The sequence below is a fragment of the Mercenaria mercenaria genome, chromosome 3 (assembly GCF_021730395.1).
Source record: "Mercenaria mercenaria strain notata chromosome 3, MADL_Memer_1, whole genome shotgun sequence".
In the NCBI taxonomy this organism is placed as follows: domain Eukaryota; kingdom Metazoa; phylum Mollusca; class Bivalvia; order Venerida; family Veneridae; genus Mercenaria; species Mercenaria mercenaria.
Window position 1 is genome coordinate 63,074,588 of NC_069363.1, and position 25,936 is coordinate 63,100,523.

The 25,936-nt window shown below is 35.4% G+C and overlaps 1 protein-coding gene across 2 annotated transcripts in view; it reads left to right on the plus strand.

The window, feature by feature from the left end:
* Positions 1 to 25,936, plus strand: part of LOC128555669 (otoferlin-like) — a 107,614-nt gene that overhangs the window by 74,711 nt on the left and 6,967 nt on the right. For both annotated transcript variants that reach the window (XM_053538731.1, XM_053538730.1), the window contains exons 2-5: positions 7,866 to 8,013; positions 21,995 to 22,094; positions 23,318 to 23,625; positions 24,128 to 24,234. In XM_053538731.1, the coding sequence (XP_053394706.1) occupies positions 7,866 to 8,013; positions 21,995 to 22,094; positions 23,318 to 23,625; positions 24,128 to 24,234 (663 nt within the window). The remainder of the gene's footprint in view (positions 1 to 7,865; positions 8,014 to 21,994; positions 22,095 to 23,317; positions 23,626 to 24,127; positions 24,235 to 25,936) is intronic.

Here is a 25,936-nt window from a genome sequence, read left to right on the forward strand (position 1 = left end):
AGGTCTTGTATGAAGTTTACTGTTTTGGAAGAAGAATTAAACCCTATTTTTCTCTCTGAATATTTTAAGATGTTTGAAATCTTCATTTTTTTTTATGGCAATAGTTTTGCATAAGTCCTTGCCACTCTTCTGTTGAAGGTATATCAAACACTGCAGATCTAGGTATAGTGGCAAACATAAAACAAAATATACTTTTTAAATGTCAGGTTTAACAAGTGAAAAGATAATTACAGAGACAAGCAATCAACCAGGATGTGTTTTACACCTATCATAAATGCCATGTTGTTAATAAAAGTTTGATTTTGTTGACTTGAAAAATTAAACATTTGAAATATGCTTTGTATAAAGAGAAATGCATATCGAATATTTATTGGATCTACTGTAGTTTCATTAAAATTACGGCAAAAGAGTTAATTCCAACACAGATTAATATCTCTTCTAAATATTTCATTAATACCTTTCACAGTAATAAGTCGCAAGCAGTTTAAAAACAAAAATCCTGTATTAATTATTTTGTGTTGATACCCACAAGCATTGATTTAAGGCTTGACATTGCCAGTGAATTGCGTTCACGAGACATGCTATAACACCCTTGGGGTTATTATTTTGTTCCTCTGTGTCAGCCTGACAAAGATCCTGGATCGTCCACAGTTGGAGAACGCAACTATTACTATAGGTCCTAAGTGTTTCAGCTTATCCCAGAGATGTTCCATCGGACATAGCGGGTCAGTTGAGAACATTGATGTTAATTACAGCAAAAAGAAAGAGAGTAGCTCAAGCTGTGTTATGTTGAGCATTATTTTATGGTAAAATTCCGAGTCCATAAACATGAATGTTGGTTCAAATAAGGGGCGCCAACAGATGCAAGAACATTGTATATAGGTCTGATCATTTACATTGCGGTCCAATGTCACAAACCTTGAAATATCTTCCCAAATTACCCCACTACCCCATAGTGACGCCAGCGTACAGCAACCCAATGGTTAAATTTTTCTAATTTTCATGGGGACATGGTATTGTTATTTACCATTGAAGGTATAAAAATATTCTTAGAAAATGCAAAAACATGAAAAAAAATTTTTTTTATAAAATTTGCTTTCGTTTTGTACTGGGTACTAATCCTTTCATGAAAAACATCTTGAATTTCAGAACACTCTAGTATCTGTGTCTATGAATAATTTAATAAACCTTTGTACGATTATTTGTAAAATAATTGACAAAGCTTTTCCAACTTTCAGAGCTGCACAGTTTGTTTCTGATTGGAATTAATAGATAAAACCTTTTTTTTTGTTCTACATTTTCTGTTTTCCTGTAGTGACATTTTATCTCTGATTATTTGCAAGGAACAGTATATCAATAGTGACAAGATGAAAGCGGTCTACTTCTCCTGTACTTTATATAACAAATAAAGTGTGTACGGTTTTCTTACGGTTTCTTTCATTAAATCTATATTTGGTCTTTACATCACCATGGAATTGTTTGATTAAGGCAAATTGTTAAAGACAATGCCACAAAATAACTGTATTCATTTGTATTTCCATGATGGTAATTATTTTTCTATTTCTATGCTGCAATTTAGAGATTGACTGAATAAGATGCAGGTGAGTTTGATTCACATTAATTCAGGGAGGGCCTAAATTGTCCACCTGTCATCTTGTAGAATAGCTGTATTGTACCTGATTCGCAGGAAGTTCATGTTGGTGGAAAAAGTAGGACACTAGGTAGTGATGGGTCTTTAAGAATAAATATAAAAATTATAAAATTATGATATTTAGCTCGACTATTCAAAGAATAGGTAGAGCTATTGGACTCGCCCATGTGTCGGTGTCGCCATCCCGATTTGGTTAAGGTTTTGTATGTAAGCTGGTATCTCAGTAACCACTTGTTGGAATGGATTGAAATTTCACACACTTATTCACTGTGATAAACTGACTTACATTACACAGGTTCCATAACTCTTTTTAGCTTTTTTTACAAAATTATGCTCCTTTTTCAGCGTAGAAATTTTCAGTAAAGGTTTTATAATGTAAGCTGGTATCTCAGTACTCACCCGTGAATTGGAATGGATTGAAACTTAACACACTTGTTCACTGTCATGATCTGACATGTACTGTGCAGGTCCCATAAGTCTACTTTGCATTTTTTCAAAATTATGCCCCCTTTTTGACTTAGCAGTTTTTGGTTAAGTTTTTGTATGACAAAGCTGGTATTTCAGTATCCACTAATGGGAATGGATTGAAACTATACACACTTGTTCATGGCTTGCAGTGCATAGATTTAATAACTCTACTTTGCTTTTTTACAAAATTTTGCCCCTTTTTCAACTTAGCAGTTTTTGTGTGTAAGCTGGTATCTCAGTATCCACTAATGGGAATGGATTGAACCTTAATTCATTTGTCCACTGTCATCAGCTGTTAAGCACTGTACAAGTTCCATAACCCTGTTTTGGATTTTTACAAAATTATGCCCCTTTTTCGACATTTGTATTCATTCAGTTGACAAGGCTGTTGAATAGTCAAGCAATGCTGTCCTCCGACAGCTCTTGTTCAGTTTTGTTCACAGTTAAACTTGGAAAAATATGATTGTGCTTTTTGCATTATAATGGTTAATATCTAAAAATTGCAATATCAGTACGAATTGTAACCATTGACAGACTCCAGAAACCATTTAGCATAATGTCCTTAAATGTCCCAAGTTTCTGTATATAGAAAGAACAGCTACAGGAACAATCTGTTATAACTCGTAGCAATATATCCCTGGCCCCGCTTGTGGGAGAAGTTGAGGAAGCATCTGACTCTGCAAAAGAAGAATTTGTGAAAGCTTTTGTCACATTTATTGCATTATTACATCATTCTATCAACAGGCAAATTCTATTAATGACATAAATAGCAACTTCCCCCATAGCAATCTATATTTTATTACAAGCTATTATGAACAAATACACCCTGCTAAGTAATATGTGATGACAATGACAGAGTACAAAAAGTGGTCAGCGCTACAACAAATGTGGAAACGATCTACACACCCAAACACGTATCAATAATTTTTTCATCCATGTTGAAATAACCCATGTCATTATAAAAATCCACAAAGTAAACATAACTCTTGATATAATAGGACCCCTTTTATTGACAGTGCCAGCTTCTTCATAATTATTTTGGATTTTCTGCCCTTATGAAAATGAAATATGGAAACAAGCTGGCATTAAGCTGCAAGGTAACTGTCAATGATCTGGCAACAGTCTGTCAAAAAAAAAAGGTAACTGGAAATAATCTGACTCCTATATGGGAACAAACTTCCAAGAAAAAAACTTTAGCTGAAAATAATATGGACACTATTTCCATATTATTTCCAGTTTCTGGGAATAATCTGCAAACTATATGACAATAAACTGGCTCATAACAATCAGCATGTAAACCACTGACAATATTGTCAGCTTGTTTCCAGTGTCTGGAAGAAATCTGGCAGGAAAAGGGCAAGAAACTGGAAATAAAAAACATAATTTCTATAATCGAAATTGAATGAGAAACTGAGATACCAGCTTGCATACAAAAACTTAAGCAAAAAAATGCTATGTGGAAAAAGGGGCTTAATTTTGGAAAAAAGTATAGTTATGGGACCTGCTTAGTACATGTCAGGTCATGACATTGAACAAGTGTGTAATTAGTTTCAATCTATAATTTTGTAAAAAAAAAACAAAAACATAGGGCATGTCCAATAACTTCTATTCTTTGAATAATCGAGATAAAAATTACATAAGTGACAATATTGTATGGATTTTCTGTCTGTCTGACAGTACATCGGATATAAATTTACTCAGAGCAGATTCTGACAATGCACTGGCTACACAATGGCAACACACTGGCAATATACCCATCTTAGCAATTTTCACAGCAAAACAATATTACAAGACACCTTATCAAATGGCCGAGTGTTGCATTTTTCCCTCCAAAACTATTTTCAGTTTTCAATAGTTTTCCAGCACTGATGGGCACATTGTAAAGGTACTTTTTCATCTTTTTCCAGCTACTTGTTTTCATTGTAACACAGATTCTGTCCGCAACAAGTATTTTTGCTAAACAGATACAGAAATTTTAAAAGTCATGTATTTTCGCTACCCTGTAAAATTAAACTTGCAGATTTACCATAATCTTTGTCAAATTTCCTTTGGTTTCAAAAATTATATTATATTGCAAATCTTAATTGGTATTAAAATTGAGTCACAAGCAAATGAAGGTTTTAAGTCACATTAAAATTCATATTAAACATTAATAAGGATAAATAGAAAAAAATATATACTGACACTAAACTGGAAACAAACTTCCCTTTACACTGACAATGCTATGACAATACAATGGTAATAAAGACAATTTTCCTAGAGGGAAATAAAAAAATTAGTAACACTGAGTAGAAAGGGCCATATTTTGGGATACTAGTCCATCTTTAGCTCAGTAGGTAGGGGCGTCGATCTACGGATCATGGGGTCGCGAGTTCGATCTTAGGACGGGCTTATGTTCTCCGACTATTTGATAAATGACATTGTGTCTGAAATCATTAGTCATCCACCTCTGATTCATGTGGGGAAGTTGGCAAGTTACTTACAGAGAACAGGTTTATACTGGTACAGAATTCAGGAACACTGGTTAGGTTAACTGCCCCCTGTTACATGACTGAAATACTGTTGAAAAACAGCATTAAACCCAAAACAAACAAAAAAAACTAGTCCATCTGCCACACTAATGTATACCCGCTGTTACATGACTGAAATACTGTTGAAAAAACGGCGTTAAAACCCAAACAAAAAAACACTAATGTATAAGTGCTCATAAGTTTGTACTTAATAAAGGAATTTAGTTAAAACTTTAAATAATGATAGTTTGCTAAAGTGTTCTCTTGTCCATGTAAGAGAGCCTGGCATGTTGTGACTGACTATACACTGACAATACAATGACAACACACTGGCAATATGCCAGTGTGTTGTCAGAAAAATATTTCCCGTTGACTGGCTGTGCACTGACAATACAAGGACAACAGACTGGAAAGTCCAAAAAGCCGCTTGTTGTCAGTTGTGTATCCAGTGTGTTGCCAGATTGACATTGCATACCAGTTTGTTGCCAGATTGTTGTCAGTGTTTATTTCCAGATACCTCTATATAATTTAGCTCCTTCAAATAGTTTTATATGAAAAATCAATGAAATTTTGTTAAAACGTCATTATAAACATCACTGACAACAAACTGTATATAAACTGACAGCAGACTGGAAGTTAAATTTTACAGCTGGTTTTCAGGTCTGGAAATCAGCTGACAAGCACATGGACACATGATGGTTATTCAGTGGCAACACACTGGTTCAGTTTATTGTCAGCTCTGGAAATAGGCTGGCAAGTAACTGGATTTTAGAGTATTATTGACTGGAAACACACTGGACATAAACTGACCACACACTGACAATAGGGAAGGTTTTTCATAAGGGCGTGATAAAATGCAAATAATATGCAAATAACATGCAAATGATATGCAAATCTGTAGCTGAAAATGATTATGCTGACAAAAATACTGGCAAGGAGTAATGCAATAACTGGAAAGGTGTGAATGTTTTAGGTGCAGCTGTGTTAAAATATTAATAGTTCCAAAAGAAGACATCCGTAAGTAATTGCTAGAACATACTGCAAGACCACTACATTCTGAGAATATTAAAGACACTGATTTCCAGATTGTAAGACAACAAATAAAAAAGAAGAAAATTTTTGGTATCGGGAAATTAATACAATATTTCTTAAGAAAGCTAAATTGAAGCTTAATTACTGACAGAAACACAAGAGAATTATTTTGTTTTTACATTCAAAATAGAAAAGCGTTTTTTTATGGGTTATTCAATGTAAACTGCTTTAATTATAAATCTTCGAAATTATATAACATTTGTTAAATATGTATTTATCCATTTTATTTGTCAAGAATTGGGGAAAGTTTTTTTATTGCTGTGGTGGTCTGGTTTCGATTCCTGACTTGGGAATCTTCTTGATGCAGCATTTTTTAGATGAAATATATATAAAAATGAATAAATGTGAGGCCTTGAAATAATTTCAATATACTTGAAAGTTACTCAGAATGTAACACCAACTTATATATTTTTACACCATTTATTTAAAAGATAATTGTGCTGCTGCTTGATGATAGGAAAGATAATTGATGTGAAAATTAACAAAATACGATAATGAATAAACATGAATAAACAAATAGCTTAAACATATAAACACTGACATCAAAATTTTCCAGTAACTGACACTATTTAGAGATGGTACCTAAAAAATTCAAATTCATCTTTATAGGTTTTTTTCAGAGTGAAATGATAGTTAAGTGCACCAATTTTCTAAATATATTTATGGTTTTCCTCTTCTCCATGTCAAAAATAGAAATACTTGATATCTAAAAAATGACTTTCTCAAAATATCTGAAGCAAAATGGACAACTCTTGTATTGACCGTTTTTCAAAGGTTTTAGGACTACCCCAATTATAGTCTATATCAAAAGCTCCCACAGCTAAATAAATTCAATAGAGTATAAGGTAAGTTTACTCTACTTTCAACCTTTTGAAAGAGCCTATACTGAACTTCCTTTTGTCTTTTAATAAAGTCAAATTCCAAGACTAGCCAAGAGTCTAAAACGCTTGAAAAAATTCTGAGTGAAAGAGAATGACATGCTCTTTATTATAAGCTTACCAAAACCATACCAAAAATGTACCTTAAAGAAGTTATTAAAGATTTTATATTGTAAACATACCGCTACACCATTTTACCATCAATATTTTCCACTCATGAATGCACTCAATTCAGGTGATAATTGTTGATATATTTGTAAATGAGAGGCCCCAGCAAAAACCTTTTTTCAAGTTGTGTAAACAGTATAAGTTTTAAATTAATGTTGATATCTGAAATTATCCGATTACTTTGTTTTCAACAATAAATAAAACACCTTTTAGTTTGTTTAGGGTAGTTGACCTGTAACGAAAATCATCAAATAGAGTAATCTCCATATGCTTTTTCAGCATTTATTCGTTTTTCAAGGAAAGCAAATGATCGTGCTAGTTCCCTCCAGAGAATGTTTAAATTGAGAATTGCTTAAAATACATTACATAGAGTCATTACCTGTCAGCTACCTTAACATGTAGTAATTACAACCACTACCTTAAAACATTGTAATTATATTTGACGACAATGAATTTTTGTGTTACCGATTTAACTTTTTTTGTTATTTCTCATTGTTGGATATATACATTTTACATTCTGATTTAAAAATGTTGTGTAAACCAATGTATCACCATTGAGAACAATAAATAAACAACTTTGGCTAAAAGATCAAAACTTAATAACGTTTCTTAATGTCGTTAATTTTCTTCAAAGGAATGTATGCATTATTCTATATAATCTTCGTGCATTACTAAACTTTCTATCAGGGCCTCACTACAACTTACAAAATAACTGTCAGTGTAAGTCATGAGAAAAGAGCGTGCATATTGTATATTGAATACAAAGGGATTTATACAAATGTAGGTCATATTTTGTCTGCCTGATAAATTGTTTGAAAAAGGACCTATCTGATTTTTCTTTCACTTTTGATCAATGTTTAATGTTGGCTTCAGTTTATTGATCAATTCAGAGTTGTCCCCCTTTGATTTATTTGGGTAGGTACCATCTCTACACTATTGTATATGATATTTTAAGTTGTTTTGAAAACACTCTTGCAGAATTTTACTTGTAAGGGAAAACTACATCTCTAGATACACTATGAAACTCATTCTACCATTTTTCTACCATTTTGAGACAGGAAACAAGTTAATACAATATTTTGCTCAATGTATTTTCAGGAGTTTCCCACTACACAAAGATCATAGAAACCACAGATGAGTGCATTTGGTTTGACGAGACATTTCAGTGGCCAGTGGCCAGACCGATTGAAAAAGATGAATTTATCGACATACAACTGTATAATTATAACAAGTACCTCAGCAATAGGTAGGTCACTAGACTGGCTCCCGTCCCTATGTTTGTTCTTATTTACATATATATGTTTATTCATTAAGAGGGAAGTAACTCCAGCAGGTTGTTTCTACCTTGACATTTTTTATTGCCCCTGGCTCCGAACATAGGGACTGGTGAAAGTTGGCTTACAGTGTCTCACAAATTTGTATGGTTCAGCCATCAGATAAAATGTGCTATTTTAGAGGCTTAAGATTTTCTTATTTTGCTTGCAGTATTTATATTAAAAAAATAACCATGCAGCCAGGGAGCCAGGCTAGTAGGTCACATGCTTGGATGTTTTTGTATCGCTTGTTTGTTATGGTGGCAAAAAGAGCATAAGATTTCTTTTCTAGGAGTTGTGAATTTGGCCAGTCCAGTGGTGACAGGAGGGAATGATATGTTCCAAAAATTATTCAGATAACCCCCCACCCCCACCAAATGGAAAATATCAGTGGTATCAGTAATTGGAACAGTACATCTCAGTAGTTCATAATACAAACTAGTTTTGAGAGAAAAAGTATGTGAATATAAATGAAAAATATAAAAAATTTTCATAAGTCTTCCCTATGATTTTGATAAATACCTGATACATTAACTGAGAGTTCAGATACACTTGTTCGTAAGGCTTTTTAGCTCACCGGTCCGTCGTCGTCCATCCGTCCGTCCACAATTTCCTTGTGAACACTGTAGAGACCACATTTTGTATTTGATTTTAATCAAACTTGCACACAATTTGTATGGGCATGATATCTCAGTTCTTTTCGAAAACTGGCCAGATCCCATCATGGGTTCCAGAGTTATGGCCCCTTAAAGGGCCAGAATTTGCTATTTTTGGCTTGTGAACACGATAGGTACATTTTGCAATCAACCTTAATCAAACTTGCACACAACTTGTATTGGCATAATATCTCAGTACCTTTCTAAAACTGGCCAGATCCATCATGGGTTCCAGAGTTATGGCCCCTTAAAGGGCCAAAATTTGCTATTTTTGGCTTTTGAACGCGATAGAGACAACATTTTGCAATCAACTTTAATCAAACTTGCACACAAGTTGCAGTGCTTGAAATTCGCAGTAGTCCGATAGCCCGTGGCTACCAAATTTCAGCTCGGGCTACCAATTTTCTGCAGATACAAGCCTGACCAGGCTATCGAATTTTCCTAATTTGTTTAAAAAAATCATGCTAATTAAACGAGTATAGCATCGTGATTTCATATGATCTCCATTAATAAACACTAAGAAGGCATCACACATCGTCCAGACTGAGGAACGCTTATTGAATTATTGTTGTTTTTTTTGCACTCTCACGTGTTGACAAATCAAACGCAAAGTGTCAAAGACGTAACCGCAGCGCTAATTGGCTGAATACAATCACCTCTAGTGTAACGGATAATTTGATTAGCTTTCACACTTCTCGCGAAAATCTCACAAGTACCTGCAGTAGGCGGAGCTTAAATTATGCTATCAGCTTGTGTGTATGTGTGTATTCAGCACTCATTTTTACATCTTGCAAATTGTCAACAGTCCGAGTAGCAGTAATTGGCGAGTGCTGATCCTAAAAAATCGGGCATTACAGTTTAGATTTCGTTTGGCGATGCTGATCTGGACTGGAGTATTTAGAGTTAAAATTTTTCAAAAACATGGCAAACATGTACTGTATGTCTTTTTTATTCCTTCAAACATGCATAGAGATGTCTGTAAAACAAAATTTTATATGGTGCAAAAATTAAGTATTTTAAGGTGTTAAAGTTCGGGCTAGTGAAATTGGTGTTGAGCTTGGAAAATTTCCTATCTGGTAGCCCGAATGGGCTAGTGGGTTCAAATCTGAATTTCGTACACTGAGTTGTATTGGCATAATATCTCTGTTCCTTTCGAAAAGTGGCCAGATCCCATCATGAGTTCCAGAGTTATGGCCCCTTAAAAGTCCAAAATTTGCTATTTTGGCTTTTGCAGCCGTATAGAGACTTCATCTATGTTTTGATTTGATACAAACTTGCAAAATATCTTCAACAACAATAAATCTTTGATTCCATGATGAATCTGTCAGAACCAGTCAAAGGTTTCTGAGTTATTTTATATCTGATTACCTCCCCTGATTTTAATCAAAATGGATTTATATCAGTAAGTACTTATAGGACTCATTAGAAATTTCATTATTGTCAGTAGTTGGACTAAGACAATCAGGGTAGATAACTATGGACTGATTTTATATCAAATTACCTCTCTTTATTTCAAATTAGAATGGGTATATATCTGTAAATAATGAAGATACTGATCTGAAATTTCATTTATGCCATCAGATTGACTTGGACATTTAGTGAAGATACATATTGATTGAATTTATGACAAACCCCCTTTATTTTTTATGTAAATGAATATACCTAGCAGCTTCTAATGAAATTGGTTTGAAATGTTATTTATGTCTTCCATGGTAAGTAATAGTCATGTTAGATAACTCTTGTTTATAAACGTTTATTGATATGAATACTTTTCTAATATATTGTTGTAAAGACTTGTACTCTGTATCTTCTACATGCATATACCAATGCATGATTACCTCCCCTGATTTTATTAAAAATGGATATATTTCAGTAAGTATTTATAGAACTCATTTGAAATTTCATTATTGTCATTAATTGGACTGAGACAATCTGGATAGGGGGGTCCTCCGTGGGTGAGTGGTTAAGGTCACTGACTTCAAATCACTTGCCCCTCATCGATGTGGGTTCGAGCCTCACTCGAGGCGTTGAATTCTTCATGTGAGGAAGCCATCCAGCTGGCTTACGGAAGGTCGATATGACCTATAATTGCGTCAGTGCAATGTTAAACCAAACAAAAAGACAATCAGGGTAGATAACTATGGACTGATTTTACATCAAATTACCTCCCTTTGTTTAAAATTAAAATGGATGTTTCTCAGTAACCAATGAAGATACTGATTTGAAAGGTCATTTATGCCATCAGATGGACTCGGACAATCAGGGTAGATAACTTTTTACTTAATTAATGACAAATTACCTCCCTTTATTTTATGTAAATGAATATTCCTCAGCAGCATCTAATGAGATTGGTTATAAATGTTATTTAAGTCTTCCAGGGTAAGAAATAGTCATGCTAGTACAAAAATGCAGCATTCAAGCCTAGGACCCTCAAACTTGGTATGGAGATTGGCCCTGACTAGTATGTGACCAATAGGTCAAAAGGGACAGTTACAAGAAAATTTCATCCTGATGATATTTAATGTGCCTGCCTATGTGATCTTTGTCAAAACTTGATCTTATCATTAAGAGCAGTGGTACTCAGGTGAGTGATATAGAGCCATCATGGCCCTCTTGTTGTATGTTTACCTGGAATTGGTAAACCCAACTATGGGTATTTCCATTTTTGTTAAGCCCGCTCGCAGTGAGCTCGACTTAGTCATCACTTTTGGCGGGTTGGTGTATGTTTGTGCACGCATGCGTCCATCCGATTTTGTTCTGACCATAACTTTGACATGCATGGACCAGTCTTGTCTATATTTGGCATGAATAATCACCTCAATGAGAAGGAGTGTCATGCATAAACCCCATGTTCATATCTCAAAGGTCAAGGTCATATTTGGAGGCCAAAGGTCAAATTGAAGTTTGTCTGGAGCATTTCTTCTTCATGCATGGTGGGGTTTTGGTGTTACTTGGCTTGAATGTTCACCATTATGAGACAGAGTGTCGTGCGCAAGAACCAGGTCCCTAGGTCTAAGGTCAAGGTCATACTTGACAACTGGTGGGCTCGACATTTTGCCGGTGGGCATACTTGCTGTTTTGAACATATCAAAACCAACATAGCAATCCCCTAACAATAATTGTCAATATTTACTGTTTTCATATTTCCTGCAAGTGCTTGTATTATGCTGCACTGCTTACCTTACGATAATTCATATAAACAATGAAGTGTGGCTTTAAGGTCCTGTCCATCCACTTGTCACAAATGCTTTATCAGAATAATTTTCCGACTGATGGCTCTATTTCCTGGATCATTGGTGATGTAAGGATAATGAACTTTTTCTAAAATCAATATCTAGTTGTGTTAATCATTTGCCATAGGTGAAAGACACTCCTGCATTGTATCAGCTATTAAGTAAATTAAGGTCTGAAAGTGTTTAGAAAATTTAATTTGTCGTATTCTAGAGGGGTTTCATCTGTTACAAATCAGTTTATAATAGTATTTTTAGCTTCTTTTTGTTCTTTTGCATAATTCATAGATTCTGTTTTTTTGTACAATCAAACTTGCTCAGGAGGCAATGTCTATTAAGAGACTAGTTGAAATGAGACCAATATTCAATGGCTTTTTATATTGTTTAAGAGTAAATACAGTGGAACTTCCGAAAACCGAACGACCTCCGGACCAGCCTAAATGTTCGGTATTTGGAAGTTTCCAGAATTCAGAAGTTTGGAAGTTTGTAGGCAAAGTTGATGTGGTGCTCTAAAGTTATGTTTCTTTACATGTACGATGAAGGTATTATTATCTTTTATAATCGTACAAGTTTGTGTAATTAAATACTGTGAAATCATTTTTATTCGCGTAGGACGAATTTTCGCGTATTTAGCGCTAGAACCGATGCGCGAATTTAAGACCGCGCTATTATTATTTTTTTATTATATTTTTCATTGCTAAAATTGAAAATGTGCGAATTAAAGCCTGCGCGAAACAGTCCTTCTTCATGTTTGCGCGAAATTTCATGCCAGCGAATTTAAATGATTTCACAGTAATTGATTAATTTAATAATTAATTAAGGGGACGCATACTTTGAAATTAGAAAAAAGTGGGTGGGGTATGATAAAATTTACCTGCAAAAAAGTACAAGGTTTTGGTACATGAAATTGATACTGTTTCAACTGTTATAAGTACACAAAGGATTGCTCACTAAAATAAAAATGAGAAAACTGAATCAAGAAAGTTATTGTTGAATTACATAAGACTTCTTGTGTACATTCAAAATCAACAATTAAGACTTTTTGGTGCGAAAATAATAGTGCTTCACCTTGTCCAAACATTTATCAATGTCCTACAGATTCTAATTTAAAGAAAGAATGTGAAATATGGTCACTGTCTTGCTTTTCATTTCTCATATGTAAGCTAAAACACATTATTTAGTTTGTTTACAAAGTAGTGCATAAGAAAAGATACGGTTGTCAAGGAATGCCACATTCCAAAACTAAAAGAGTATATTCCCCTTAATACATTAAACATTTATCGTTACAGAAGTCTAGTGGCTTACAATAAGGGCCTAGAAATGTTGCCATTATTAGTTTTTAACTTGGTATTCATGAACTACAATGCACTTAAATATCAAAACACATTCAACAAACTTTTGAAAATGTATTGTCTTAAAAATCCCTAAAATAAGGTATGAAATTTGGTTGAGAGGTCCAATCAATGTGTATATGTGCAAAAGTAACATTCTAATCTTGTTCACAAAAGTTACGAATACACAGCAGGCATGTCAATGATCAAAACTGGACGAATATACAGTTATCCTCACTTTAATGTCATTTATAATTTGTCCTTGAATTCTCCACCATACTTTTCATAATTCTGTTTGCACGAGTTGCACGAGAATGCTGTCATTCACGTAAAAAAATGGGGTCAAATAAGTTGTAAATGCAATATCATCTAAACGTAATTAATGGATTATGCAGTTCAAGATAAACTTTATCTCATAACGTAACGAACATGTATAATGTTGTAACAACAACTTTACTTACACTGATTTAAGTAGCAGTCGGTTTATAAGTGACTTTATTGATTCATTTATGTTTTGTTATTGTTGTCAAAAAGTATAACGGAAGTGCCTCACAACTGAAGCGGAAACCAGTTTGATGCGCAAAGTAGTCCAATGTAAGTAATATTTTTTGACAAATGTCCACAGAAATTAATAATTTTCTAATATTAAAGATGAATATCTGAATAGGATTCATTATTTGATAAGAAATTATAATCATCGACATGTTTTTTTTTAAAAATCGTACACGTGCTGACACCTAAGTTGTCTCCCGTTGTTTATTAGAGTTACCTTTCATCCGGCGCAGTAATACATTTGCAGTGAATCGCCGAGAAGTCGTGGGAAAATTAAAAACCATGTAAATAAACTAAAATTAACCACCTTTTCAAGATGAATTTCAAGTGATCGCCATTATGCATTTAACCCGCCTGACCTGTGTAGCATCTTAGATATCTGTTCTAAGGTATTCATTGTGTAGAATGGCATGTTATGCCGTTGCAATGCTAATCCCACTCTAATTTTTTTTGTTTACATTTTTATCAATGAGAAATATGGCGTCCATCCCGAGCTGAAATGACATGGCGTTAAATTTTTACATGTTTAAGCAAACCTGGTGTGTTAGAAAGAAAATCTCATCCCTTCAACATTATTTGGAACACTGTTATTGTAAAAAACCTGTTTTTTCCTTATACAAAAGCTTAATATTTTGTGTTGAATGTACTTTCACAAAGACCTCTGTTTTCCTATTACATTCATAGTACCACATCCTTACCCCCAAAATACTGAATATTACAGGTGTCCATCAGTATTATATCAGTTTAGGAATATGTTTTTTATTTTCCCACCATGGATTTCTTGAATATGCACCCCTTCCGCATTTCTGTATGAACTGTGAATGTAGCAATATGCGTTCCCTTAACTACAAACATTAATGACAATTAAGTATGTATAATATATTTCCATTTTTGTATATAAAAAATAAGCATTTACTCAAACATTTCCACTTACATTTTATCATCTTTGAAGTCAAAATATATTTGATGTTGATAATGCATAGTTTAATCAATGTTACTGAATTAAAACACCGATCTGTCTTTCATTCAAACATTAAGAAAGTTTTCCAAAGGTAAGATATTTAATTCCTCATGTTTTTAAAATTGAAAACGAATTAAAGTAATTGTAGATTATTTCTTTACTTAATTGCATCAAATAATCTTTTGACTATAACGTGTCAAAATAAACACAGGCCGCTAATAGATAAACAAAAGAACATGTTGACAACTTGCCAAGGGCAATTTCGGATTAACACCATGTTAAAGACAGGTGACACTTTTAATCTGTCAAATATTTTGCTGTTTGGTTTTCGGAAGTCAACTTTAGTGTTGAAATATAAACGGTCCTTCAAAACTCGTTTTCAGAAATAGGAAGTTCAGGTTTCCAGAAGTTAAAAATATATAGAAATAAGAAGGAAAACAACGGGACTTTGAGTTTCGTTTGGTTTTCAAAGGTTTCCGGTTTTTAGAAGGTCCGGTTATCGGAAGTTCTACTGTATCACGAAATGTTAGAGTGAGCTATTGTGACAACCCTCTGTCTATTGTCTGTCTGTCCATTGTCTGACTGTGTTCCTGGGTCGTCCATCCATCCACACTTTCCTTCAAACATCATCTCTTCTGAAAGCATATGGTGAAAGTCGAAGAAACTTGGCCTAGATGTCTTTGGGTGGTACTTTTCTAATTTTTTTTCAACAGTTGCATATAGGGTCCGCCAGAGCTAAAAACAGAAAAAAAAATTCCAAACCAAATCTCCTTGTAACTGCTCCCTCAATTTTGAAATAATTTCACTGAAATGGTCCTGGTATGATGATCTTCAATATATGTTAAAAGTATTCCGATTCATCAAAAAATATTGCCCCCAGGGTGCGTGGTCACTTTTCCCTTTATGTATATAGTAAAAACTTTAAAAAAATCTTCTTGTCGGAAACTGGTGATTTTTCAAATAATTTTACACAAATGGTCTTTTTGTGATCCTTTACATTATTCCATTTCATCAAATAATACCCTGGTCACAAGAATGCTTTGAGCTCTGTACGATTAAGATTTCAGTAAATTTTTGGCAAACTCGTACGGCATCCGTAGGGACATCATTGACTCGTACAAGGGTCATATGGATTTTTTTAACTGGTAGAGGACTTGAGGCCTCGGTGAAAATGTTTCATTGAGCTCCAGAGTTTTCTATGAGCTCGTAGAGATTTTCGAAGTAGGGAGCAGCTGGCAAGAGCCCTGTAAGGGAACCGTACAGGCCCCGGAAGAACTCTTATGGGTATTGCAAGATGTCCGTGCGGATTTAAAAACTGCAAGGCTTGCTGATGCACGTAGGACTATCGCAGGGAACTCGCACGGTCAATGTGCGATGTTCGTATGATATAAGGACACTGTGCGGAGAACGTGTGATGTCCGCGTGGATCTCACAGGGCATTACAACTTCTTTGGCGATTCAAGGTGGTATGAAAACGCAGTACCTATGGACACCGTATGACTGCTGTTCGAGCGCCATACGAACCCACGAGCATGGTACGAGGTAAAGCTGGGCTTCTTGGGAGCTCTGCATGACTTGTCTGCGAGGTCCATATGGATATCTTACAATTGCATCCTCTTAAGATCATACGGGGCCTGTAGATACTGTGACCATATGCTATGATGGTACAGGGACCGTAAGGATTCTAAAATTGGTGGACTCGTATGATTTTTTAAAATCGCATGGACATTGTACTGTTTTGTTACCGAGGCATTACACGGCTGCTTGGGGGCATGGTTACTTCTTGGTAAATCTAGCTATATGTATATAGTGGATGCTTTACAGATCTCCTTGTCAGACACTGTTTTCTCAATTTCAGAATAATTCACACAAATGGTCCTTGTGAAACCCTCTATGAAAATTTTTCAAACTGTTGAACTTTAAAAATATTCTTAACAGAAACTACTGGCCCAGTTTAAAAAAAAAAAATTACACAAATGTTCCCTGAGTGACCCTTTACGAAGATTATTCACATCATACCGATTTGTTAAAAAACATGGCCAAGAGGTGTGGTCACTTTTCCCTATTATGTATATTGTGGAAACATTGAAAATCTTCTTTTCCGATTTAAAAATAATTTCACACAAATGGTCCTTGTGGGACCACTTATCTGTTCAAACTATTTTGATTCATCAAAAACATGACACATGGTCACTTTTCCGTATATGTATATAGTTGTAACTTAAAAGATCTTCTTGTAAGAAACAGGAGGCCCATTTTTAATATAATGTTACACAAATGTTCCTTTGGTGACCCTTTACGAAGAGTGTTTAAGTTCTTCTGATTTGTCAAAAAATCATGGGTGCCAGGGTGTGTGGTCACTTTCCCCTACATGTTCTTAGTGGAAACTTTAAAATTCTTTTCGTTTGATATTGTTTTTTTGTTGTTTTTTCTAGTTACCTATGTCAGCATTTTTCCAGCCTCTTACCCCTTCACAGGATAAGGTGTAGATAGAGGGGGGGTAGGGGGGGGGGGGACCGGTGTCTTGGGAAAACATGTCTTGTTCATTAATAAGATATGTCAGTTATTTTGCAGTTCATTAATGTCTGCAGTCGCCTACACTGTAATTAGCTTAATCTGCCTGCAGGTTTATCAACTCTCCCAGATGAGCAACACAGTCACTTTAAACCCACCCATACATAAAGAATAATCTGCCAGACAAACTTTTTGTTATAATATTACATAAATATTTATAGATGGCATAACAATTTTATTTTCTTCATATTTCACTAAGCTCAGATCTTATCCATGCGTCTATAGGAGGGTTGTCCCAGAAAATCGTAGACTTTTTTTTATTATTTCGAAAATAAGCGACGCATAAAATAATTATTTTAACTGATGTTATTTCATTGTATACTCTACAGGACTATAGAGTTTAAAATTAAATATCTGTCATATTTTTTGAGTATTTTTTAGATAATGGACAGTCATCAGTGCTAATCGGCGCACACTCTATTTTCCCACTACAAAAAGAAGTGGTTACTTTTAAATTTGTGTAACTTACCCGATATACATCTCAAAGGATTAAATTTACATAGTTGTTAACGGCAATGTATGGCGCATAATTATCTTGCATTTCAAGTCTTTGACATCACTTTTGTTAAAAGAGTGACGTAATTTTGAAAGTAATGATTGCACACTATTTCAGAAATTGCGATGTCAGATAATTTCGCGGCGCAGAAAATATTATTAAAATTTTGTGTAGATCGCGGTAACACCCCTTCACTAGTAAAACGAGGAATGGAAAATTTGGAAAGTTTTGCAGGTGTTAGCAGGACACTTGTCTTGACGTGACAAAATCATTTTAAGGAAGGTTAGGCGAGTGATTCAAAGAGAGGGCAACATAAAACTTTAATACTTTTTGCACCGCAAACTTATCTGACGTCGCCATTTCTGAAATGGCATGCGACCATTACTTCAAAATTTACATCACTCTTTTAACAAAAGTGATGTCAAAGTCTTGAAACGCAACATAATTACACACCACACATTGCTCTTAACGATGATATAAATTTTAATCTTGTGAGATGTATATCGGGTAAGTTACATGAATTTAAAATGAAGCTGTTTAATGTTGGAGTAGGAAAATTGAGCGCGCACCGATTAGCACTGACTGCTGTCCATTATTTAAAAAGTACTCAAATAATATGACAGATATTTAATTTTAAACTCTATAGTCCTGTAGAGTATACAATGAAATAGCATCAGTTAAAATAATTATTTTATGCGTCGCTTATTTTCAAAATTATAAAAAAAGTCTACGATTTTCTGGGACAACCCTCGTATACTTGGTTTTCATTTTATTTCCTTGCTGAAATTTCTGATTGGTCATCAAAATATAAGTCCAGTCATTTGTGTAATTGTATTTGTGCGGTTTATTTGATTTACGTCTTCCATAATTGAAATATCATCTGCAGACTGTGGTGGTCATAAATTGAAGTTTGGAGGCGTCATTTTGTAGATGATTATATGGGAGATGCAGTATGAATGTATTGTACATTAGATTGGTAACACTTTGAAAGGCAATAAAGGCTTTAGATTTTTGGCATGCCATTTCTACAATCTGTAAATAAAGAGATATAAACTCGTACTATTTCTGCAATAAAATATCACGTTACTGCGTGTTTTGATACTGTAAATCTTCTTTTTTGCTTCTTGCAAACAGTTCCATCACTTGATACAACAGCCAATAAAACATTAAGATTGTGCAAAAACTATGTTCAGAAATGACTTTCAATGTTTTGAGTCCCTGATGAAACTACTGTTGTCTTTTTAGCTCACCTGAGCAATGCTCAGGTGAGTTTTTCTGATCGCTCGATGTCCGGCGTCCGGCGTCCGTCGTCTGTCGTCTGGCGTCTGTCGTCCGTCGTCCGTCGTCTGTCAACATTTAGCTTGTGTATGCGATAGAGGCTGTATTTTTCAATTAATCTTCATGAATATTGGTCAGAATGATAACCTTGATGAAATCTAGGCCGAGTTCAAAAATGGGTCATCTGGGGTCAAAAACTAGGTCACTAGGTCAAATCAAAGAAAAACCTTGTATATGCGATAGAGGCTGTATTTTTCATTTAATCTTCATGAATATTGGTCAGAATGATAACTTTGATGAATTCTAGGCAGAGTTCGAAAATGGGTCATCTGGGGTCAAAAACTAGGTCACTAGGTCAAATCAAAGAAAAACCTTGTGTATGCGATAGAAGCGGTATTTTTATGCCCCCGAAGGGAGGCATATAGTTTTTGAACCGTCTGTCAGTCTGTCGGTCTGTCCGCAATTTTCGTGTCCGGTCCATATCTTTGTCATCGATGGATGGATTTTCAAATAACTTGGCATGAATGTGTACCACAGTAAGAAGGTGTGTCGCGCGAAAGACCCAGGTCCGTAGCTCAAAGGTCAAGGTCACACTTAGACGTTAAAGGTCATTTTTCATGATAGTTGGGCGTGTCCTGTCCATATCTTTGTCATCCATGGATGGATTTTCAAATAACTTGGCATGAATGTGAACCACAGTAAGACGACGTGTCGCGTGTAAGACCCAGGTCCGTAGCTCAAAGGTCAAGGTCACACTTAGACGTTGAAGGTCATTTTTCATGATAGTGCATTCGTGTCCGGTCCATATCTTTGTCATCCATGGATGGATTTTCAAATAACTTGGCATAAATGTGTACCACAGTAAGACGACGTGTCGTGTGCAAGACCCAGGTCCGTAGCTCAAAGGTCAAGGTCACACTTAGACGTTAAAGGTCATATTTCAACATAGTGCATTGATGGGCGTGTCCGGTCCATATCTTTGTCATTCATGCTTGGATTTTAAAAATATTGGGCATGGATGTGTACCACAGTAAGACGACGTGTCGCGCGCAAGACCCAGGTCCGTAGGTCAAAGGTCCTAAACTCTAACATTGGCCATAACTATTCATTCAAAGTGCCATCGGAGGCATGTGTCATCCTATGGAGACAGCTCTTGTTCAATTAATCTTCATGAATATTGGTCAGAATGATAACCTTGATGAAATCTAAGCCGAGTTCGAAAATGGGTCATCTCGGGTCAAAAACTAGGTCACTAGGTCAAGGCGGTATTTTTCAATTAATCTTCATGAATATTGGTCAGAATGATAACCTTGATGAAATCTAAGCCGAATTCGAAAATGGGTCATCTCGGGTCAAAAACTAGGTCACTAGGTCAAATCAAAGAAAAACCTTGTGTATGCGATAGAGGCTGTATTTTTAAATTCTTCTTCATAAATATTGGTCAGAATGATAACCTTGATGAAATCTAGGCCGAGTTCGAAAATGGGTCATCTCGGGTCAAAAACTAGGTCACTAGGTCAAATCAAAGAAAAACCTTGTGTATGCGATAAAGGCTGTATTTTTCAATTTATCTTCATGAATTTTGGTCAGAATGATTGCCTTGATGAAATCTAGGCCGAGTTCGAAAATGGGTCATTTGGGGTCAAAAACTAGGTCACTAGGTCAAATCAAAGAAAAACCTTGTGTATGCGATAGAGGCGGTATTTTTCAATTTATCTTCAAGAATTTTGGTCAGAATGATATCCTTGGTCATGAAATTTGGTCAGAGTGATTGCGTTGATGAAATCTAGGTCGATTTTGAATACGGGTTATCTGGGGTCAAAAACTAGGTCACTAGGTCAAATTAAAGAAAAATCTTGTGTATGCGATAGAGACTGTTTTTTTCAATTGATTTTTATGAAATTCAGTCAGGTTGATTGCCTTAATGAAATCTAGGTCGAATTTGAATATGGGTCATCTGAGGTCAAAAACTAGGTCACTTGGTCAAGTCAAAGAAAAAACTTATGTATGTGATAGAGGCTGTATTTTTCAGTTGATCTTCATGAATTTTGGTCAGAATGATTGCCTTGATAAAATCTAGGTCGAGTTTGAACATGGGTCATCTAGGGTCAAAAACTAGGTCATATCTAAGAAAATGCTTGTTTTATCGCAAGAGACCAATTTTTTGGTCCAATCTTAATGAAAATTGGTCAGAATATTTGTTTCCATGAAATCACTAGGTCAAACATGTTTTACACTGTTACAGAGTGTTTCTTAGGTGAGCGACCTAGGGCCATCTTGGCCCTCTTGTTTTACTTAAGCCTTTAGAACAAGAAGCTAGATATCTTATTGTACCGCTGTCAAAAAATGGCCGTCTGAACTAAATATAGAAAAACCTTCAAACAACATTAACATTTGTATGATTGTTTACTTATCGGGGCCTCCATTGGTGAGTGGTTAATGGTACTGACTTCAAATCACTTGCCCCTCACCGATGTGGCTTAGAGCCTCACACAGGGAATTGAATTCTTCATGTGAGGTAGCCATCCAGCTGGCTTACAGAAGGTAGGTGGTTCTACCCAGGTGCTTGCTCATGATGAAATAGTGCATGAAGGGGTACCTGGGGTCTTCCTCCACCGTCAAAGCTGGAATGTCACCATATGACCTATAATTGTGTCAGGGTAACATTAACACTCCCCGCCCCCCTTCAACTGCCAAAAAAAAAATCCCAAACTTATTAGGTGCGCTTTCTTATTTAAAATCTGCCAGTCCTTTCCACACTACTGCACTTAAAACATGAAGGAACTTGTCAGTATACTGAAGAATATTTTCAATAATTATCATGTATATGTTGCAGATTGATTGGTGTGTTCCGTATGATTCTACAAGAGCTGGTAGAAGTGGGCAATGTGAAAGTCTCAGACAGTCTGCTTGATGCAAACAATGTTGTAATGAAGGTAAGACCCTCTCATTTAAATCATACTTTGGCCCCTGTATTAACAATAAGACATTTAAATCGTGGGCCGAGAGCGAAACTGTTGTATCTTGTTCTTTATTTATATACAGTTACATAATTTCACGCTGAGCTGTCAATATGCATGCTGAATCATAAAGATTTCATCAGTTTTTTGTAAGGCAGAGGGAAGATAACTTGTGACTGTTTGGTATAACATGGGATGATTGCCTGTGGTAAGCATTTGACTGGATGGATCAAAGACAATGGTGTCAGATCAATAACTTGAAACTGCTTAGGGTCACAGTCATCAAACTTCATACAATGCTTGGCTATTGTCAGGTGATGCAGCTGATTTTAAAGGATCAGTAAGTCAGAGGTAAAGGTCTCTGTCCTTGACGTTGAGCCTCAACACAATTTTCGAGTTGGCTATCAAACTGCATAATTTTATGGTGATTGCTCTTTGTTAGTAGATGGCTGTAATTATTGTGAGGGTCAGTAGGTCAAAGGTCAATGTCACAGATACTTGCTCAGTAATGTGTGCTTGAATCTGTGACCATCATACTTTATAGAATGATTGTATATGGTTTGCAGGTAATGTCTGAAGTTCTTACAATCATAAGGTTAGAGGTCAAGGTCACAGTGACATAGAAGTTGAATGTTTTGTCCTAGTGCTTGTGGTTAGTAAATGACAATCAGTTTAAGGGTCAGTTCTAGCAATTCAAGGGTTGCAGTGACATTGAGACTGAAAATGGTTTCTGATCAATTTTAGGCGAATCCAAAATTTATTAGATGATTGTCTGAGGTCTGTAGATGATTCCTATTGATTTTAAGTTAGTTTGACAAATGTCATTATCATAGCGACCTTGTAAATGGAAATGCTATTTGATGGCTTGAAATGTTTTTCATCAATAACTAGAGAACACTTGGACCTGCAAGATTGAAACTTCATGAAATGATATCTTGTGCGATCAGTTGTTTAGTCTTGGGTAAACAGTTACCTCTGACAGGCTGTCACAGTGGTCATATGTGTTTTACAAACAGTGCTTAATTTCTTTACTTGCAAGGCTCATAACTGCAGCTTTCCATTAGTCATAAATAATGCTGTTGTTTACTTGGGGGGAATGGGAACCAGAGACTTCAACATTATGTCAAAATATAAGCTAAGATAAACTAACATCAACTTTCATGCTTAATTTTAAAACAAAATTTTAATTTTGTTTATAGACAAGCTTGACTTTTGAGCTGACATACAATGCCCCAGATGGTTCAGTGGGAATGTGGCAAAGAGGAGGGTTTGAGCCCATTAAGAGTGACGACCTTCGGGGTGTTCTTACTGAAGAGGAACAGAACCAGCTCAATATAGATCGTCAGTCGCTACATGGCAGCATGAAGGAAGGGGGCGGGGAAATTATGGGTGATACAGTTGACGGTGATGATGATAGGGAGTCCCTCCACTCGAGCAATAGTAAATCTTTGCTCGGATCACGCCTCAGTATTGCATCTAAAACCTCAGGAGGAAAATCACCGAAAACGTAAGTATACATTTTCCATGAAGTTATCTCTTCTTAGAATATAGTACTGTTCAACAGTTTTTAACTTTTTGTTTGTAATTGTTCTTGTAATGCAGTTTAGGGAAGATGAATGTGATGCAGAGCTAGCTGATAGGTCAAAATTGAAATGTTACAACATTTCAGCATCATATTAGAACCTATGTATTTGTCATAAATTTCATAATGATTACAAATCATTAATATATGCCTTACTGTGAATGGTGATAGAATCCTAGACCCATTGGTGATAGAATCCTAGACCCATTGCCAATAACTGGAAGTGGTTATATGAATGCCATGGCTGTGTAACACCATTTTGGCATTATTTTACTAAGTGTCGTCACATTTAAAAGTTTGTTAAGGTCTCTCAATATTTAAGACTTACTTATTCTTGTGTTTGGGTATATAATAATAACTTATCAAGTGGCAGTGACCTACCTTGTGTGGTTGATTTAGTAAGTATATAATGTGACCCAATTTTCAGTATGAAGCAGCTCGGTACAGTGATGAAGTTCATGTTAGCCAAACAACGAGCCTCAGGGATGGAAGACATGGACGAGAAACAAGCACTTATAGATGAAATGGAATCAGGTAAAATATATTGAGGCTATGTTATTCTCAAATTTTCATGCCTACCTTCAAAGAAGAGTGGTTATACAGTCAAGAAGAGTGGTTATACAGTCAATAAGAGTGGTTATACAGTCAAGAAAAGTATACAGTCAAGAAGAGTGGTTATACAGTCAAGAAGATTGGTTATACAGTCAAGAAGAGTAGTTATACAGTCAAACTTAGTTTGCTTGAACACGGATAATTCAAACACCACTCCTCACTCAAACTCATCATGTCGCAGCAAAATCCCTGTGTAATGTATATTGTTCGATGGCTCAAACTACCGGTAACTTGAACAAATTCTGTTGGTCCCAATGAGTTCGAGTTAATGAAGTTTGATGTATATGTTATGCTCATTGTCAGTCAGTCTGGTTTATGATCAATTACTAAAGAAAGCTTTGTTCTACAGTCGTCAAATTTTGGTCAGTAGAACTGAAAAAAATTCCAAACTTCCTAGAATGATTGCCTTTGTCAGTAGATGACCCCCAGTGGCATTAGGTCAAAGGTCAAGGTCACAGTGATAATCTTGGGACTGAAACTGGATAAAGAATACTTTTGTCTACAGTAACTGTTGTCAAACTTAATATGGTGATTGCCTGTGGTCTCTATGCATTATATCCAATCGAATTTCTGTATTACCTTTGCTTCTAATTGGCTTGCATAGTTTTAGTATGGCCTAAAGCATTTAGTTATTCATTGATATTCTTCATTTTATAAACGTCATAAATAACCATATTAATGTAATAAATATAAATCCTATAAAATGCCTCTACTCGTTTTACTTAGAAAATGTGCATGGCAACAATACGAAACTGGCTCTTGCAGCTAAAGCTCCAATATGGTTTAAGAATGTCTAGATTTTCCAGTTAAATTCAGATACCTTAGTACAAAGTGGTTTTACCAGTCTGCTTTTTGTAAAATATTTCACAGCCTTTCAGTTTACCATATACATAAATTTTCATTAGCTGTATTGTATTTTATTTTATTGAGTTACTTAGTATAGTAGCTTGTTATGGATTCCAGTGCTTTTTCAGGTAAACTTCTAATGGCCTAACACCCTAGTCTATCACGGACCATCCTCAGTTATACATTATTCAGACACATTCGTGACAGACAACAGACACACCATTTGTCTCTTTTCAGTGTAATTACACAGTTAGTTACACTGCAAGTCTGAATGCAACGTCTAGACCGCCATTGTGATTTGTTTCCAATTCTGTTGAGAAATGATTATGATTATTATTGCTTTAATTAAGCAAAGATGCAAAAGCAATTCGTGTCGAATTGCAGAGGTATCATTTTCCAGACTGGTAAGTATCCGCTGAATAATTTTTTGCCCAGTAAGTTTATGATGATTTGAAAGCCTGTAACTATGAGAAAACAAGCGTACCAGTATCCATGCAATGAGTGGACGCATTGGTTGAGAGGGCTAAGACATTTTCCTAAAGAGGTGAAGGCCACGGGTTCAGTTCCTGGCTATTCCCACTGCAGTGTGTCCTTGGGCAAGGAACTTTATCATGATTGTCAGTACCAGCAAATTGCTGGGGGTAAGGTATAATTATGTCTCCCCCAGGAGACATATTGTTTTTGCCCTGTCTGTCCGTCCGTCCGTACGTCACACTTCATTTCCGAGCAATAACTGGAGAACCATTTGACCTAGAACCTTCAAACTTCATAGGGTTGT